Source organism: Alternaria incomplexa (assembly GCF_024043165.1).
Source record: "Alternaria incomplexa strain BMP 0042 chromosome Unknown scaffold_8, whole genome shotgun sequence".
NCBI classification, from domain to species: Eukaryota; Fungi; Ascomycota; class Dothideomycetes; order Pleosporales; family Pleosporaceae; genus Alternaria; species Alternaria incomplexa.
This window is the reverse complement of record NW_026249857.1, coordinates 1340218-1356354: the sequence shown is the minus strand read 5'-3', so window position 1 is coordinate 1356354 and position 16137 is coordinate 1340218. Positions and strand designations below refer to the sequence as shown.

The 16137-nt window shown below is 51.6% G+C and overlaps 4 protein-coding genes across 4 annotated transcripts; 1 reads left to right on the top strand and 3 right to left on the bottom strand.

The window, feature by feature from the left end:
- Positions 1 to 379: 379 nt before the first annotated feature.
- On the bottom strand, positions 380 to 1162 carry J4E90_006240 (uncharacterized protein; the record flags this gene model as incomplete). The annotated part of the gene is made up of 1 exon (XM_051435789.1): positions 380 to 1162. The coding sequence occupies one exon, from the start codon at positions 1160 to 1162 to the stop codon at positions 380 to 382; it is 783 nt and encodes a 260-aa protein (XP_051290647.1).
- A 3693-nt stretch (positions 1163 to 4855) lies between these two features.
- On the top strand, positions 4856 to 6905 carry J4E90_006239 (uncharacterized protein; the record flags this gene model as incomplete). Its single annotated transcript, XM_051435788.1, has 3 exons — positions 4856 to 4997; positions 5054 to 5865; positions 6039 to 6905. 3 exons carry the CDS (start codon positions 4856 to 4858, stop codon positions 6903 to 6905), a joined length of 1821 nt encoding a protein of 606 aa, XP_051290646.1.
- A 109-nt stretch (positions 6906 to 7014) lies between these two features.
- Positions 7015 to 8838, bottom strand: J4E90_006238 (uncharacterized protein; the record flags this gene model as incomplete). The annotated part of the gene is made up of 1 exon (XM_051435787.1): positions 7015 to 8838. One exon carries the CDS (start codon positions 8836 to 8838, stop codon positions 7015 to 7017), a length of 1824 nt encoding a protein of 607 aa, XP_051290645.1.
- A 3988-nt stretch (positions 8839 to 12826) lies between these two features.
- J4E90_006237 (uncharacterized protein) lies at positions 12827 to 13464 on the bottom strand (the record flags this gene model as incomplete). The annotated part of the gene is made up of 2 exons (XM_051435786.1): positions 12827 to 13304; positions 13361 to 13464. The coding sequence occupies 2 exons, from the start codon at positions 13462 to 13464 to the stop codon at positions 12827 to 12829; spliced, it is 582 nt and encodes a 193-aa protein (XP_051290644.1).
- Between the last annotated feature and the right edge of the window lie 2673 nt (positions 13465 to 16137).

Sequence of the window (16137 nt, the reverse complement as noted above, 5' to 3'; positions counted from 1 at the left end):
CGGAGTAACGCTTGGGGAAGTCGTCGATATCTTATGGTACCCTCAACTCATGCGAAATATCGGTCTTGTGCTCGACGATCGCCGGTGCCGTGGCTATAAGCTGTTACCATACTACGAGTGGAACGTCTGTCATTGTTATCATAGTACCAACTTTCAGGAGGTACATTATAGGGTACAGATGGCTGTGGAACAAGGAAAGAGTTTAGCAGAGGTGCGTAGTATACGCGACAAGGGGATAACAGAGAATGAGCATGGTAAATTTCAGTGCCGGATATTTCCTGAAGATGAAGAGTAGGACAACGGCTCGCGATAAGTGCATTGATAGTTTCCTTCCTTCCAATGCTGTATCAGCGAATAGCCAAAGCCCATTCCACTCTCTCTAAACAGCAGGGAAAATATAAACACCCTTCTGCAGCGCCATCTGCACACTCGGCACAGGCTTAACATATTTCCTCACGCTCTTCACCGCATCATCCAACAACATCGCCACCAGATTCCCAAACACGACACTCCCCTCCGCATTCAAATGCGTGTTATCATCCGCCTTGAGATTATACGTATGCGCCTTCTCCGCGCCAATCGCATTCAAATACGCCGTGCTTGCCGCATTCAAATCGATAATGCCCGCGCCGCTCTTACTCGCCGCTTCTTTCGTCGCAGCAACCACATCCGCGAGGTTTAGTTTGATCTTCCCGTCGGCGTCGTAGTTGCGTCGGCTTAGCGATGTAACGAGGATGGGTGTTGCGCCTACATCCCGCGCTTCGTTCACATACGCAATCAGGTTGTTTGTGAGATCTGCGGCGCTGATGTTCTTATCGGGCTTTTGGTCGTTGTGTCCAAACTGAATCGTAACATAAGGCGTGTATTTGCTTGACACGTTTTTCGCGGAGGATAGCACGGTGGCCCAGTCGCCGCCTTGTCGGAAGGATACGGTTGTTGCGCCGTTGTGGCCGTAGTTCGTGCCTGAAGCACCGTTTTGAAGCGTTGTCGTCAGGAAGCCGGTGCCCCAGCCGCCGCCGCCTGCGGATTGTACGGCGGTTGTTGAGTCGCCGGCGAGGAGGAAGTAGGGTGGTTTTTGGGCGCTGGGCTTGGGTTTAGGGGAGGGCAGAGCAGAGGATGTGGCGAGGAGGGCAAAGTAAGCGAGGGTTGATGGGAGATGCATGATGATACTGTTCGACTGGGTTGCTGTGAGATGAAATGGATGGGATATCGAATCTCGAGCTGACAGTTCACCTGCCGGTTTAAATGAAGGGTGCTTATTACTTATATAGCCATGAACTAATCTCCTTCATCCCTACGGTGCTCACCTTCTAGATGACAGTTGATCGGAATTTTACCCCATAATTTCCTTTTCGGGGCCGATGGTCACTGGGGTAGAGGAGATGGTCTGGGGTAGCTTGTAATGTTCGTGTTGATGCATTTCCACCAATCGGGCTTGGGGAAATCAACGGGAACGTCATCGGTGTTGTTTCGCGGAGGAAATCCGATCCCGTGGAAAACGGGGAAGAATCTTGATAGACATACGATTCCCGTTCGTCCGGCATTGCGAAGCTGGAATGCGCATGTTTTGTCTGTGTATGAAGAGTTGTTGATGCTGGCCGAACTCGATGTGGCCGGGTTAGTTCGCTGGTCCTGATGAGGCTGGGTTCGCTGGCCTGAAACGTGCCTGCCTGTGGCGGTTCGACTCAGCCAGCCGTGCAGCCTCTTCTTACTCAAGAACAGGCGCAGCCTTCGTTGCTTCCTAAGCATCTCCACAACTTTTCCGATATCTTGTTATCCTACTGCTGATTAAGTCTCTCGAATGGTAGCGCCTTTATCGAAGACTTCTGAAGATGCGCACCATTACCGCCTGGCTGAACAAGCTTCTGCATTTGACGTCCAAGGTCGAAAGCGATATTCCGAAGTCAGCAGAACTGTGCGAACTCTGCGCACAATGGGACTTTTCTACGGTGTTTCTTGGTCGACGATATCCCGCTTATGAGTATGGAGTTATTAAAGACAATTCGAGATCAACGCTCTGGGATATTCGCTCTCTGGAAACACTCAGACTCGCGAAGAAGTGCCCAATGTGTAGCTTCTTTGTCGGTCTACTTGTTGTTCGAGGTCAGATAAAAGAAGAGACTACCTCAGCTTCAGAGAAAGACCTGGTTGCGCAGTTCAAAAAGGAATCGTTGACCAGGTACCTAGGGGCTGTGTATCTACGGATAACCGAGCGACATGCCACCCAATCATCGCACGTTGACTCTAACTCTGATGATGCGGTAGCGAATTCTGGTCGCGAATGGATCACTCTGTTGCCAGAGTCTGGTTCCATGTCCTCTCGAACAGAACCACGGACAACATACACATGGGGAGGCAGGCATTTGAAGCCGTACTGTAACTTCACAGAGTTATCATCGTGGGTACGAGAGTGTTCCGAGGATCCGCATGGTACCCACTTCGATTGTTGGGAGAGCCGCTTCGAGACATACACGTGGAAAACACTTCGGCTGATCGACGTGAAGACAATGTGCTTGGTTGTGAAGCAGTTGCCAACGAAATACGCTGCACTGAGCTATGTCTGGGGCCCACCTCATCTGATACAACTAAAGTTGCACCAAATGAACGTGGAAAAGATGTCAAAACCCAACGCATTGAGGGAACGGTGGAATCAGGTGCCAACAACGATCAAGGACGCCATCAGGGTTTGTATCGAATTCGGCATCCAGTACCTCTGGGTTGACGCTCTCTGCTTGGTCCAAGATGCGCCAGATCTTCCACGACATCTGGACAAGATGACGGAGATTTATGACGCGGCTGTCATGACTATCGTAGCCGCCTGTGCCGATTCATCATGGACAGGCCTCAGCGGTGTGTCGATAGCGCGTCCTATGTCGCAACATAGGGTGTCTTTTGGAAGCATGGCCCTTATTGAACCTTTGCCACCACTAGGAACTGAGTTGGAGAACGCACGCTGGACTCAACGTGGCTGGACGTTCCAGGAACATATATTCTCTAGACGATGTCTGATTTTCTTGGAAAATCGAGTGGTTTTTCAGTGTAATGATGGATGGACCGACGAAAGTATCGACTTTGACTACCGCGGGCGGGGTCTCCGCCACGCGAAAGCTTCGACTCGGATGTCTTTACCAGCGTTATCACCGAGAGGAGAGAATTTCAGTTTCCTGCCCTTCGTGGAGTGCTTCTGCAAGCTTGAGCTTACGTACGATTCCGATGCTCTCAATGCATGCAGAGGTGTCATAGCGTGGCTCGAGCAGAATGACACGGAGTTCTTCTGGGCTACACCTACCAATCGTATGCTGGCAGGTCTCGACTTCGGGACTGAAGCATTGGAGCGACGACCCGACTATCCTAGCTGGTCCTGGTTGGGTTGGCGGAGACCACACCCTCAAGAGAAGGGTTACCAGAAGTTTTATGGCCGCAGGACGAGTAGTATTGGGCACGACGGCCTGTGTAAGATTGATATTCCGTCGCTAAGAAGTGATCACAAGAGCCACGCACTCGGCTTTGATACATCACAGCTGTCAGCAAGTGATTTGGATAAGCTTCTTCTACTGGAGACTCAGGTTGCAAGTTTCTCGGATCTGGAGGAAGCATTATTTTCTCGCGATGACTCGGAACGTCGCAAAGTTCGGCCAGATCTCTTAACCCATAATGTCCTCGGGGCATGTAGGATTGAGCTGGTGCGTCTTGCGCGAGAGTTCAATTGGGGAGATAGCGAAGAGCCTCTTTATGTGATCTGCTTGATCGTTAAGACTGACTTGCGGCGTGTATCCGAGCGGATCGGTGAGGGGCGAGTCGAACTCAGCATGTGGCAGACAGCTGTGGTGGAAGAACGGACTGTTTATCTCATCTAACATCCGAAGGCCGCGACATTCTACGATCCGGAATATCCGCAAGCACAGTATGAGGCTGAGCAGCGTATCATTTCTTGTCTGCACATTTTTTGGACAAAACGAGTGCGTGCTGGGCGCGACATAAACTAACCTCACTGGTATTGCCCGGGCGGAGCTCATGCATGTCGGTGTATTCGGAAGAAGGAGTAACTCAACAGATGGAGACGGGTTTGCGTCCCGCTCCTGGCGAGGCGGCTCGGTTGAAGTTCTGGGACGGCATTTGGCCCCGCGTGGGTGGGATGTCAGATGCGCTATACCCGATTGAGCGTGCAGAGAGCTCCCCGACTGGCACGTGGAGAACACGCAGCATTCTGGCGGCGCAGCTGCGAAGGAAGGCTCTTGTGGAAGAGGGAACGATATATATTACCCTCACTATTGATTGAGCACGTAGTCGCAACATCGCGATTCCACGAGCCGGACCGTTTCGTAGCTTCCGTTGCCGGTTGCGCGTGGGAACGGGCCCGACAGGCGCCCCGCGTACCCTTCCAAGGTTATTTCCACGGGGTTGGCACCACTGGCACTACATCCCGTTTTCATGGCACTGATCTTCATGACTAGCAATGCGCCGCCTCTTCGATTACATGTCAGATTTTTTCCGGCGTATTCCCTCCGATGTTTGACACCCCTGGGGCCGCCATGTGTTGACCCGGCCTTTTGCCACGATCTATCGCTCGAAGGCGCAGGTCCTTAGCCATCCATGAGAACCCACAGTAAGGCCGGCAGATGAACATGCGTCCGAATGTCGATGGAAGCCAGGGGTCTACATGTCCAGACCGTACCACGCATGACGATCTCTTAGCAGCGGTGCGATGAGAGCCTTTAAGTCGTTGCCAGGAAGGCTTCACGGTTTCTTCTGCAAGCCGTCAATCCTTCAGCTTCGCAACCAGCCGTGATCCGCACGGGTCAGCAAGCGACTTTGTTTTTGTGGTATCTTTCGTTCATCTCATACGTATTCCGACATGCATTCATTCATCGTTGCTTCGTTCTATGGCGCTGCGGTGTTGGCAGTCGCATCGGCCCAAACCACATACGACTATGTCATTGTTGGAGGAGGCACCACGGGCTTGGTCGTTGCGAACAGACTAAGCGAAGATCCCAATAGTGAGTAATGACAGGTACAGAGGTGCTTCAAGCAATAAACTGACAATTGTCCACAGAGACAGTCCTGGTCATCGAAAATGGCGCGCTCAGCAATAGCACCCTATCCAGCATTCCCGGTAATTCCGGCGGCCTCAACCTCGCTGCTATGTACGACATCTACAGCGCGCCCGTTCCCAATCTTGGCAACCAAACTTTCCTAGTAACAGTCGGCAACGTCGTCGGCGGCGGGTCATATGTGAACGGCATGCAATTTGACAGAGGTGCTGATGCTGACTACGACGCGTGGGGTCAGCTCGGAAACAAAGGGTGGGATTGGAAGGGGCTGAAACCATATTTCATGAAGAGCAACGACTTCGGTGCGCCTTCGAAGAAGACAACCAAGACTTTTGGTATCACCTACAATGCCAAGGCTTACGGCAATGGCCCGCTGAAGGTGTCGATACCGGACTATCAATTCCCTGACATGAAGACTATCTATCACTCCTGGGATAATGTCGACATTCCACATCCACAGGAGGGCTTCGCAGAGCCTGTCGGTCACTACTGGTCACCAAACTCAATTAACAAGGCGACCGCTATGCGTAGTACTTCGCGCACTGCGTACTACGATCCCATTGTGTCGAGGAAGAACCTGAAGCTGTTGACAAACACTCATGTCGATGAGATTACCTTCTCGAAGAACAGAGTAGGCGCCTTAACCGCCACGGGCGTCAAGTATACCCCAAAAGACACCAACAAGGAAGTCGAAGCCATTGCCGCGAAAGAAGTCATTCTTGCTGCTGGTGGCGTGTTCACGCCACACTTGCTCATGTACTCTGGCATTGGTCCGAAAGACGTTCTGACAGCTGCTGGTGTCATCGTTAAGAAGGTAAGCACGTCAACCTCGGAAAGATATGACAGGTCTAGAGCCTACATCGACGTTAGGGCACCTACTTCGCAGGTTTCTATGTAGATGCAGGCTGCAGACACGTTTAACCTTTTCCTTGTATGGGGTGTATGGATGGTCGTGATATCTCTGAGGCCTGCGCTGACATTTCCTAGGATCTTCCAGCCGTGGGTTCAAACTTCCAAGACCACATTGCCAACTACATGAACTTCGACCTCCAAAATCTGAACCCAGAGAACATGAACGCACTCAGCACGGATTCAGTCTTCAACCAAACATCTTACGATCAGTACCTGAAGTCGCGCACCGGCCCATACTCTGTCGGCAAAGCCAACGGCCTCGTCTTCATCGCACTACAACACTTCGATTCCTCGTTCAAGAAGACTGTTGCCAAGATACGATCTCAAGTAGCTTCCAACTTCCTCCCTGAACGCTACGCAAAAGACAAGAAGCTCCTTGCCGGCTTTAAGAAGCAACGCGACATCCTCGCGAAGCAGTTCTCCGGCACTGACGCCGCTGTAGGTGAACTTGTCATTCAGCCATGGGGTTTCTCTGGTATCGCGAACAACAAGCCCCTCTCACGAGGCACCATCACACTCAACAACACACATCCTGCCGCCTATCCGATCGTCCAATGGAACACGTTCCAGAACCCTGTTGATGCAGATGTTATGGTAGCCCTTACACGATACAACCGCGCACACTGGGCATCCAAGGAACTGGCACAATACAAGCCGGTGGAGACAGCTCCTGGCCCTCAGTACCAAACCGATGAGGAGATCATCCAGGGCGGTGTTGCCTCGGGCTCACTACAACCGACATTCGCGCACCCCAGTGGTGGCTGCAGTATGATGCCTGAGGGGCTTGGCGGTTGTGTAAGTGATGAATTGCTGGTGTATGGAGTCAAGGGGTTGAGTGTTGTGGACGCAAGTATCATTCCGATGATTCCTGCGACGCATCTACAGGCCACTATGTACGCGATTGCGGAGAAGGCTGCGGATATCATCAAGAAGAGGGCATAGAATAAGGGTAGCTGATACGTAACCGAAAATATATTTACTCATGCCTTACAGTGAGCTTTCAAACTACATTCGTAAAGAGACCCAATGTTTGACTTAGGACCGACCGTCTTTAGGGTTTGATAAAGTCCGATTTCGCTTCCGCACATATGATCTCCACCGCTTTCTCAGCGAAAGCGTAGACGGCTGTCAAGATGTTCCCTCGTGGTATAATCGGCAAAACACTAGCGTCGCAAACCCTCACATTCTTCGTCCCATACACTGTCAGCCGTTCGTTAACAACGCCCCCTAGTTCTTCCTTCATCATCGAGCAAGTGCTAGATGGATGATAGTTCGTTGCTGAGTTGATAGGAAGGATACCCTTCGCATCGTCAAGCGATGTTACCGGGTGAGGGAAACTTCGAGGCAGCCGCCTTCCGTTCGGCTTTGCCATGGCCGTAAAGACAGGCTTCTGGAAAAGCCTCTCAATGAGACGGAGATGGCGGGCGAAGATTTCTACATCAAGTGGATGCGACAAGTAGTTGAACTTGATCTCTGGCTTGAGTGAAGGATCAGGAGAGATATGACAGCTTCCGCGCGAGAAGGGATGCGCCAACATGGCAACAACGGTTATGTAGTTGCCATCGACCACAGATGGTGTGTTTGGAGGCATTGATTCTTGGTCTCTGTGACGCTGTGAACGCAGCATGAATGTGGTGGCTGTTGCTTCGCTCGGACTTTCGACGGCTTCTTGGATGACAGAATACTGGGCTTTTAGACTTGTGTTACTCTCTGCTTCCACGGAATGTTTGACCATTGTAACGAGCTCCTCCGTCTCTGACTGGGTTTCCAGTAACTGCAGTGGTGTAAAGGCGAAACTGTATGCTCCTCCCTCCGCCAGTCGACCCGTGCGACTTTTCCCGTACTCCTCCATTGCAGCCCTCTGCACCACGGGGTCTCGTAATCCATCGTCACGAGTTGGAGTGTCGTCCTCAGCTTCGATGGACAGACCGCAGTTCAGATGGTCCTGCAGGTTCTCGCCGACGCCAGCAAGCTCGTATAACAACGGGACATTCGCGGCTGCGAGGACGTCTTTGGATCCAATACTTGATCGTTCCAATAGCGCAGGAGACTCGAATACGCCTGCGCAGAGGATAATTTCTCGACCATCAATCAGATACTCCTCGCCTTCGTGTGTGAAGTGAACGCCCGTGGCATTGAGTTTGCCTTCGGCGGTCAACGCCTCGTCAAAAGCGATCTTGTCGACCTTTATGCCAGTTCTCATTACCACATTTCCCCGTTTCAAGGCGGGCTCTAGGAATGCTTGACCTGCATGGCTTCGCTCACCTTTCGATGAATCGATCGCATTGGTGACAGTGACTGCGCCGGCATTGCTCTCGGCAAATCCTGTAGTGCCCGTCGGATGGCCTAGCTCCTCAAAGACTTCCAACCAGCGAGATTGGAGAAAGTCCATGGTACGCGGGTATGATGTCTTTATGCCATCGTCCACTTTGGGGTCGAGATGTTCTGCCTGCCATCGGCTGTAGCAATCTCCCATGCTCTTTGCGCCCCATACTTCTTTTCCCGGGTCCGACAAGAGCTCGTTCGCGATACGGTCATGCCATTCGTGATTGGGAAACACCACACTGTGACTGTTGATCGCACTGGTTCCACCAACCAGCTTCCCTCTCGGATGCTTCACCCTCCTGTTGTTCAGACCCGGCTCTGGCGCGGAGATGTATTGCCAATCGTACTCAGATGACATCAGCCTCGCCGATAGCCCAGGCGTTTGGACTATGGCGTCGTCGCGGACATGTTCTCCGGCTTCCAGAACGAGGATTCGGCGATCGGGCAGCCGCTGCGAGAGACGTGACGCGATCAAGCATGCCGCTGATCCAGCTCCTACGAGAATGAAGTCGAATGTCTCGGCTTCTGCGGTATGGTCTCTGCCCGGCATTGTTAGAGGAAAGATGGCGGATGTTGAGAGATGGAAAGCTTGAGATCGCACAGCCAACTACGACCACCCTCATAATAATGCTGAGCATTGCGCCCTGATTAAACGACAGATAAGCACTACAGTATACTAGCAGGTTTAGGTAGGTGTAAATGGAAATCACCGAGCCTCGTGCGCGTCTGGCGCTTGTGCCATTCGTTCAAGAGGAGCCTAGGCCCCCAGATCCGCTGCTTCAGTAGTAGTGCGTACAATTCCCGTTAATGTACCCGTCGGATCAGGCCACTATTGGTAGCCAAAAAAGAATGTGTACTGATAGCCTGCATCTAGAACCAAGACTACACGTCTGAGATGTCATGAGAGGCGGACCTTGCGGGGTTAACGGTAACGGCGTGAAAATCAGGGTCCACGGCAGCACGTGGGCCGCGGCTCCCACGTGTGGGTGACAGCGGCAGGTGCAAAACTAATCGCAACTTATAGCCGTGATAGAAGATGCAAAAGCCAGACCTGAACATAGACGGCACCATAGCCTCTGCACAGCAATTGGTTGGAATACGTAAAGTACCTCGATATCCAATTGTTGTGTGTGCAGGCATGGCCTACCAACATTGCCCACATGATCACGCCTGATGTACTGTGTCTCTGCGGTGTCGTCGAGTATGACGAATGCCCTCGTATATATTGCTCCACCAACATTGATGCGCAAGCAGTGTTGATTCTGTGAACGACAGCCTATCCACCCAGGTATCATCGGCGGTTGCAGGGATAGAGGCTTGAAAGAGGTGCGAGGCCACTGGCAGTGGGAGGGGATCGCTCGAAACGAAGGAGTCGTCTTTGTTGTTGGCGCCTTTGCGTACTGATATATTTGGTGACGATAGTCGTTAGGAAGCTTGTCGGGTATGGCCGGTAAGAGGTTGGACGTCACAGGCTCGACCTAGGCGCATCAGCTCGTCCAGCCAGGCTGGGTGCGCGTTGAAGTCGTGCGGGTCTGGCTCGAGCAAGGCCCATACATTGCGCAGGTTGATGCTTCATGGTGGAAGTATCTGTTCCCCGAGGCAAGCAAAGGGATGTCTTTGGCCATGGGCGTAGGGCGTGTATTGTGGTGAGGAAGCAATCGTTGTCGTAAGGGGAGCCGCCTGGGCGGAGCGCGTTGGAAGCTATCAACGCGTTTGAGCACGGATCACATTAGGTATATGTACCAACACCAACCATTATTTATGGCGTTCATTAATTCTCAGACTTTTCGCATCGTTCAATCAATGACCGCAACATATACAACACAGAAAAGCCATCAGTTTCTACACCGACTTGGTCGCAATTCCTTTCCATTCCTGAAAATGTAACACATGAAGAGACGCAAATCGCATTCTATGTACGGCCCATGGCGGCTTGATGGTAGGCGCTCTTCTTTCTGATGGTCGGCCCATAGCGATAGAAGATCCACGGGATGGGCGCCATAGCCGTGGCGACGAAAGCCAACAGACTAGTTCCCCACGGTACACCCAAGCTCTCATACAACCGTTTCGAGAAGAGCGGAAATGCTGCACCAAAGAGTCGGCACAGAAGTCCATTTGCAGCAAGGGCGCTTGCCCCGTATATACCATAGCAATCGGTAAGATACGCAGCAATATCCAGAAAAGCCGTCAGAAGACCGATACCTAGCGGAACCCCAGCCAGAATGGGCACAACAGCCGGCACAGACGCTGTTGCCGTCCACGCGAACCAGAAGAGCCCAATAGGTGTTAGCCATGTGAAAGCTATCTGCAGTGAGAAGCGTGCTTCAGGCTGCGGACCTAGTCTGCACACAAAATGTGTATGAGCGCGGTTCAGCAGAGGCGATAGTATGGTTGGAAGAGCCATTCCCATTGCCAGCCCTGTGTATCCAACGCTCATCTTGGCGGTTGACCAGCCTCTGTATTCCTTATAGACGATGGGATAGGCGACGAGTACGAGACACATGATTCCGTATAGGAATGCCATGTACGTTGACAAGGCCCACACGATGGGCTCGGTGAAGAGCATAACCCATGGACGAACCAGGTTATCGCGCGCGCGCTTTTTCCAGTCAACGTTCGAGAGGTTGCCGCCAGCTTTGATTTGCTTCACGCGGACTAGTTGTGGAGCGTATGTTTCTGGGAGAAAGAGAAGGGCGCAGATGTAGGTTATGCCGCCGAGGATCATAGAAGTCCAATAGCCCCTTGAGGTACTGTTAGACGTCTTTTCGAAACATTGGTAGAAGGAGGAGCTGTTTACCATTGCCACGACGCGTACTGTGTTATCGGTCCGCCGCAAATTGGACCGATCACAAAACCCAAGAAACTTGCTGCCGTGAAAAGAGCGAGTGGGACAGCTCGTTCGTGAGGAGCCCACATGTCAGTGAGGGACCCGGCTGTGTTGGTGACTGCAGGAATTTAGCACAGTATGAGTATCCTTTCCCTATATTTGATTCCGTACCTGTCGGCGCTCCCAAGAGACCTCCCAGGAAGCGGAAGAACAACAGTGTCTCGATGTTAGGCGCTAGCGCATCTCCGATATTGGATATAACAAAGAGTCCAAACGCGACTCTGAGAATCGGATTCCGTCCCAGCATCTCAGACAACGGTGCGAAGAAGAGAGGTCCAATGGAAAATCCGAGCAGGAAGAATGACACTGCAGACGTGGACGCGAGTACCGAACATCCATAGAAATCTGCGACCGCCTGAATAGAGGCAGCATGCACCCCGGAGTAGTAACCCATCGTTGCGGACATCATAATCACGATGATAGACAAGGGCCATTTGCGCATTGCCGACCAGTTGAGCGGGTTTTCATCGCCGACCAAAGCCTGTGAACTGGCTCTCTCAAGGGCAGTGCTGTGAGTCGAGACATACGAGTCCGCTGAAATAGGCAAAGGTGGTTTAGACTCCATGATGATGAGAGTGAGCGAGACGATGTGCGCTGAGCATCTTCGTCACGATTTTGAAGGACAAAGTAAAAAGATGCAAAGCAAACGAACCTCAGTGTTGGGGGCACAGTGAACGTGCGATTTCGCGCACGGGCATCGCACGTCATCGCAACGGGTGCCTATTGTCGCACAACAACAACCAGAACAAAGGAAGAGGCACAGTCATCGCCCAAAGAAGACAGGCGTAGCGTTTACAGCGTGAGGGATAAGGAAGCGAGGCGTGTAGAGAGATTGGCGCATAGTTTTGTGCACATATCGGCGATCGCCCCGCACTAAAACCGCGCTAGCCCTTACCGCGGCCCCTGCCGCTGCACCTCTTCTAACTACATCTCTCTTACAGACTTGTTAATTACCTATATCTCTACAATAAAGTATTAAAAGCTAAGCACGCATTTGCATCTAGACAGCGTCACTATATTTAAAGGAAAAACGATACGCCAAGAGATTCTTAGATAACGCCTGCACACGCTGCATTCTTTAGAGCGTTCTGGCGATGCCAAATGTAGTAGGATACTGTTTGTACTACGATTTGCTAACAAACTAGATCTAGCGCCATTTTCCTTGATTGGCTCAAAAACCGCACGGTATTTCGAAAACTGTTGGTTAGGATCCTATCACGTGATTCACCCACGCTAGCACTAGCGTCGCCCTAGTAGTATTTATACAGGGCTTCCTCCCTCTTCTATAGAACAATCACATCTCTTCTTGTTCTACAAAAACAACCAATATTCAGGGTTTCTCGAGGGATTGATGGCTATGGCCAACGATCCCCTCGCCCATTGATAATAGAAAGAGCCAGCGCACATCCAATCCTCCTATTCCTCACTCAAAGGAATATCACGGCCGCACTTGTCCGCCCAGTACGTTCCAAGGGCGATGAGCATCCAGCTATCTGCGTTGTTATACGCTTCTTCGCCATCATTCTCCGCCAAGTCTGCGCATCGCGCCGATCCGTATGCGTAGTCCTGAAGTCGAGGCTGGAGTCTGTAATCTAGATGGCTGAATTCGTGCAAGAGTGTGAAAGCTAATGTCCGATCAGCATTTTCACCATTAGAAGCTGTACAGCTGGTGCTTACCTCCAGTTTCGAACTCATCGAGCGAACGGATTGGATCCTCGCTACACCACGCCTCATTCGCAACGGAATCCGGTGGCAGAGTAAAGTATGCATCGCACAGTGTTATACTGTCATCCTCAAAATCCGTCACGGCGTAGCTCACGTAGCCCGGTGGAGCATTCTCGGGTTGCTGAGTACAGGCTTCATTCGCAGTATCACGGCAGTTGATATTAACCGTGATATCGCCAGCGTTGGACAAGCCCGCATATGGCTGCAAGTAATTGGTCTTGTAATTATCGACGTCCTCCTCCGTCAGCCTGTCGCTAGGCCAGAACGTGGACAGGTAGAAACTGTCTTCGTTGATGATATCATTCACCCTGTTAGCATAGCCAATACCAGCAGAGTAGTCGGCGGCAAAGCGTTCAAAGTCTTCCTCGCTGCAAGCTCCCTGGATAATGTTGCGCTTGACTACGCTATGAGAGGTCAGAACCGAGCTCTCTGACCAGCAAGTCTGGTGAAGGTAACGTACCGGTCGCCAATCTTGGACTCATGCGTCAAGACAGGGCTTGCCGATGCAATGCTTGCGAGCAGAGCAGTAGTTACCACCAAGCGGCTGAAGCTCGTGTGCGTCATGCTTGCAGATAGAACGGTTGGTCTGGTGAAGATGAAAGAGAAGTGATGGTCTGGGGAAGAAGATTGGGGATATTGAGGATGTACCTTGGAGATGCGTTACTATAGGGTCCTTTTATATACGAGTCTCACGCCATCATCGGACACAGCAAGGCACAAGATGTCAACGAGATCGACAGACTGTGCCTCAAAAAAGAGAAAACATAACTCAGAACTGGTAGACTGCGCCTCAGAGGTAGTGGAGTGTGCTCGGCATTAGTGGAATACGCCCCAGAGTTAGTGAACTGTACCTTGGAGTTAATTGACTGTGCCTAGCATTCTACTATCCAGGCCTGCTGGATAAATTCAAATAATGCTTGGAAAAAGCAGGCAACCCGTAAGAGTGGGTTCATAGCCTGAGACTATCGGCTTGGCTTAGGTCAGGGCGCGTACGTTAAAAGGATGCACTTATAGGTCAGAGAATCCTACTCGGTAGCCGAGGCACGGATATCGGCGCGTATCTGGTAGGCGTTTCTAGAGAGGACGCACAGCACGCAAGACCTATAAACACCAAGATGCATACAACTAATTCTTTGTGTATCTACAAGTAATTGGGTACCTTGGCGAATGAGTCTTACAGTTTCTATGATATCTTGCAGAAGTATACAGCTTTCAGACTGCTCGAAAACTTCCACGCATACTTCTGCCTAGAGGGGTCGACTAGGAAAATCAGGGGGCCAAATACAAAAAATGGGGCCGAATATGATTCTCCTAAGGATTCGCTGCTGAGCGTTTATTTTGGGTGCTCCAGCGAACCAAGTCGTTTCATGATTGTCAGCTGCATCTTACTCGGCCCCATCAACGACTTTGAACTTCAGCCCGCTTTCCTCTGACTGGATAGGAATCGGTATCCAACATTTTGAATCCTCCTTCTTGTTGAGGATGATCCCTTCCCAATCCTGCGCGGTGGAAACAGTCAGCAACTGCCCGACATTGGATGGCCAACCCTAACAATAACTCGGTGACGTACCTTCAACCCGCCATACTTCCAGCTCCACAACGTCTTCGGATTACCAACCGTTCCACTTGGCGCCCAACGCAACCAATAATCCCGCCCAGAGCTGACCCCTCGTTGCCAAGCAACAGCCTGATCAAGCTGTAACGTCACGCGCCGGCTGACTTCTTGTCCGGGAAACAGCTCAATCCATCCCTCAGCCTCGCTGACAACATAAGTCTGCGCCGCTGCGTAATGGCTATCGCTCGAATCGATGAACCGCCCGTTTGCATCTCTTGGCCGCCGTAAACTCACATTGCGCCATTCAAAGGGAAGGCGATGTTCAGGGAGGTTCTCAGGCGAAGCAAAGATCTGGTACTGGCCCCAGTACACTGCGTTCTCGGATAGTGGGCCTCCAGCTTTAGGACCAAGCAGGTGTAGAACGATTGGCTGGCTAGGTACAAATTCAGGAGTCGTTGTGTAGCATAGTGTCGCCGTGAAATCCAAGGTTCCATCCCTGAGAGACAGAGTGCTGGCATCCGAGAGTCGAAGCGTGAGGCGAGGACATACGGCACTGTACACAACATCAGATCTGAGGAATCCCTTTCATAGACACATAATAGACACCCGAGATCAGGTAGAGAATAAGGAGGCGCCGGTAGAGAGAACATACAGTTTCTCCTCCTGCAGCGCGCTCTTCTGGCTCCGATACTCCTCCAACGCACGTCGATTCTCCGTCTCCCCCGCTTCATGCCGAAGAGACTCTTCATCACGCTGTACAATCCTCGTCGACGGTCTTTCAGGCCAAGGGGTTTGCAGGATTGCGGGAATTGAGGGCACCATCGTGTAGATGGCAGTATTGATCTTAGGAGCTTGACTTAGCCCACAGTATCGGTCTTGGGTATACGTCGTAAAAGCTTAAGACTTAAAAAATTCCGTACAACAAATATGTGGTGTTCCAAAGATGAGGAAAACGAATAATCTTGCTGTGTCGTGCTGGGCAGGATATATCACTGTGGCACGTTGGTGCGGGGCGCTGATTGGTCAGATTCTACGTCATCAAACCTGTTCTTGGGTTGGTGGCTGGCGCCACACGAGTCTGTGGGTGTAGGATGCGGGACGGGAAGAAAGGCACAACGGGGAGGGCGGCACCTGTGTGCAGGGAAAAATCGAACACTCACTCAAAGTTTACAACCCTGTAACATTACAACAACAGCCTTTTAAAGAAATAAAAATCTATGTAGAGAACTAACTCTATATAAAACTATAAGGCAGAGCTTCTTAAAAAATTCTAAGTCTTCTTATTATATTGTGCAGCGTGTGTTAATAGTTTAAGCCACTTCTTGGCTTTGTAATGGCGTTCGATTTTTCCCTGCACCTAGGTGGCGGGCAGGACCAAGGGGAGCGCACAAGGGGAAGATCGCTGCCGATGATCGTGAGTGAGACAGCGAGAGGTCTAGCGACTTAAGAAGGGCAGAGCTGCGCAGGAGGTGGCGCGACGGCATCGCGCCCTGAAGCTGAGGTGCTGCTGATGCGAGCATCGCTGTTGCGGACCCTGGTCTAGTAGTGTCAGGTTGCTAGGTCGGCGCAGCGTGAAGGAAAGGAGCCGCCCCGTGGTGCCATAGACGACCGTGCCTCCAGGCTGCGCGGCGCTGCGCGGCACCACCTCGGACGGTTACGCTTACGCATTCTCGTATCCTGTG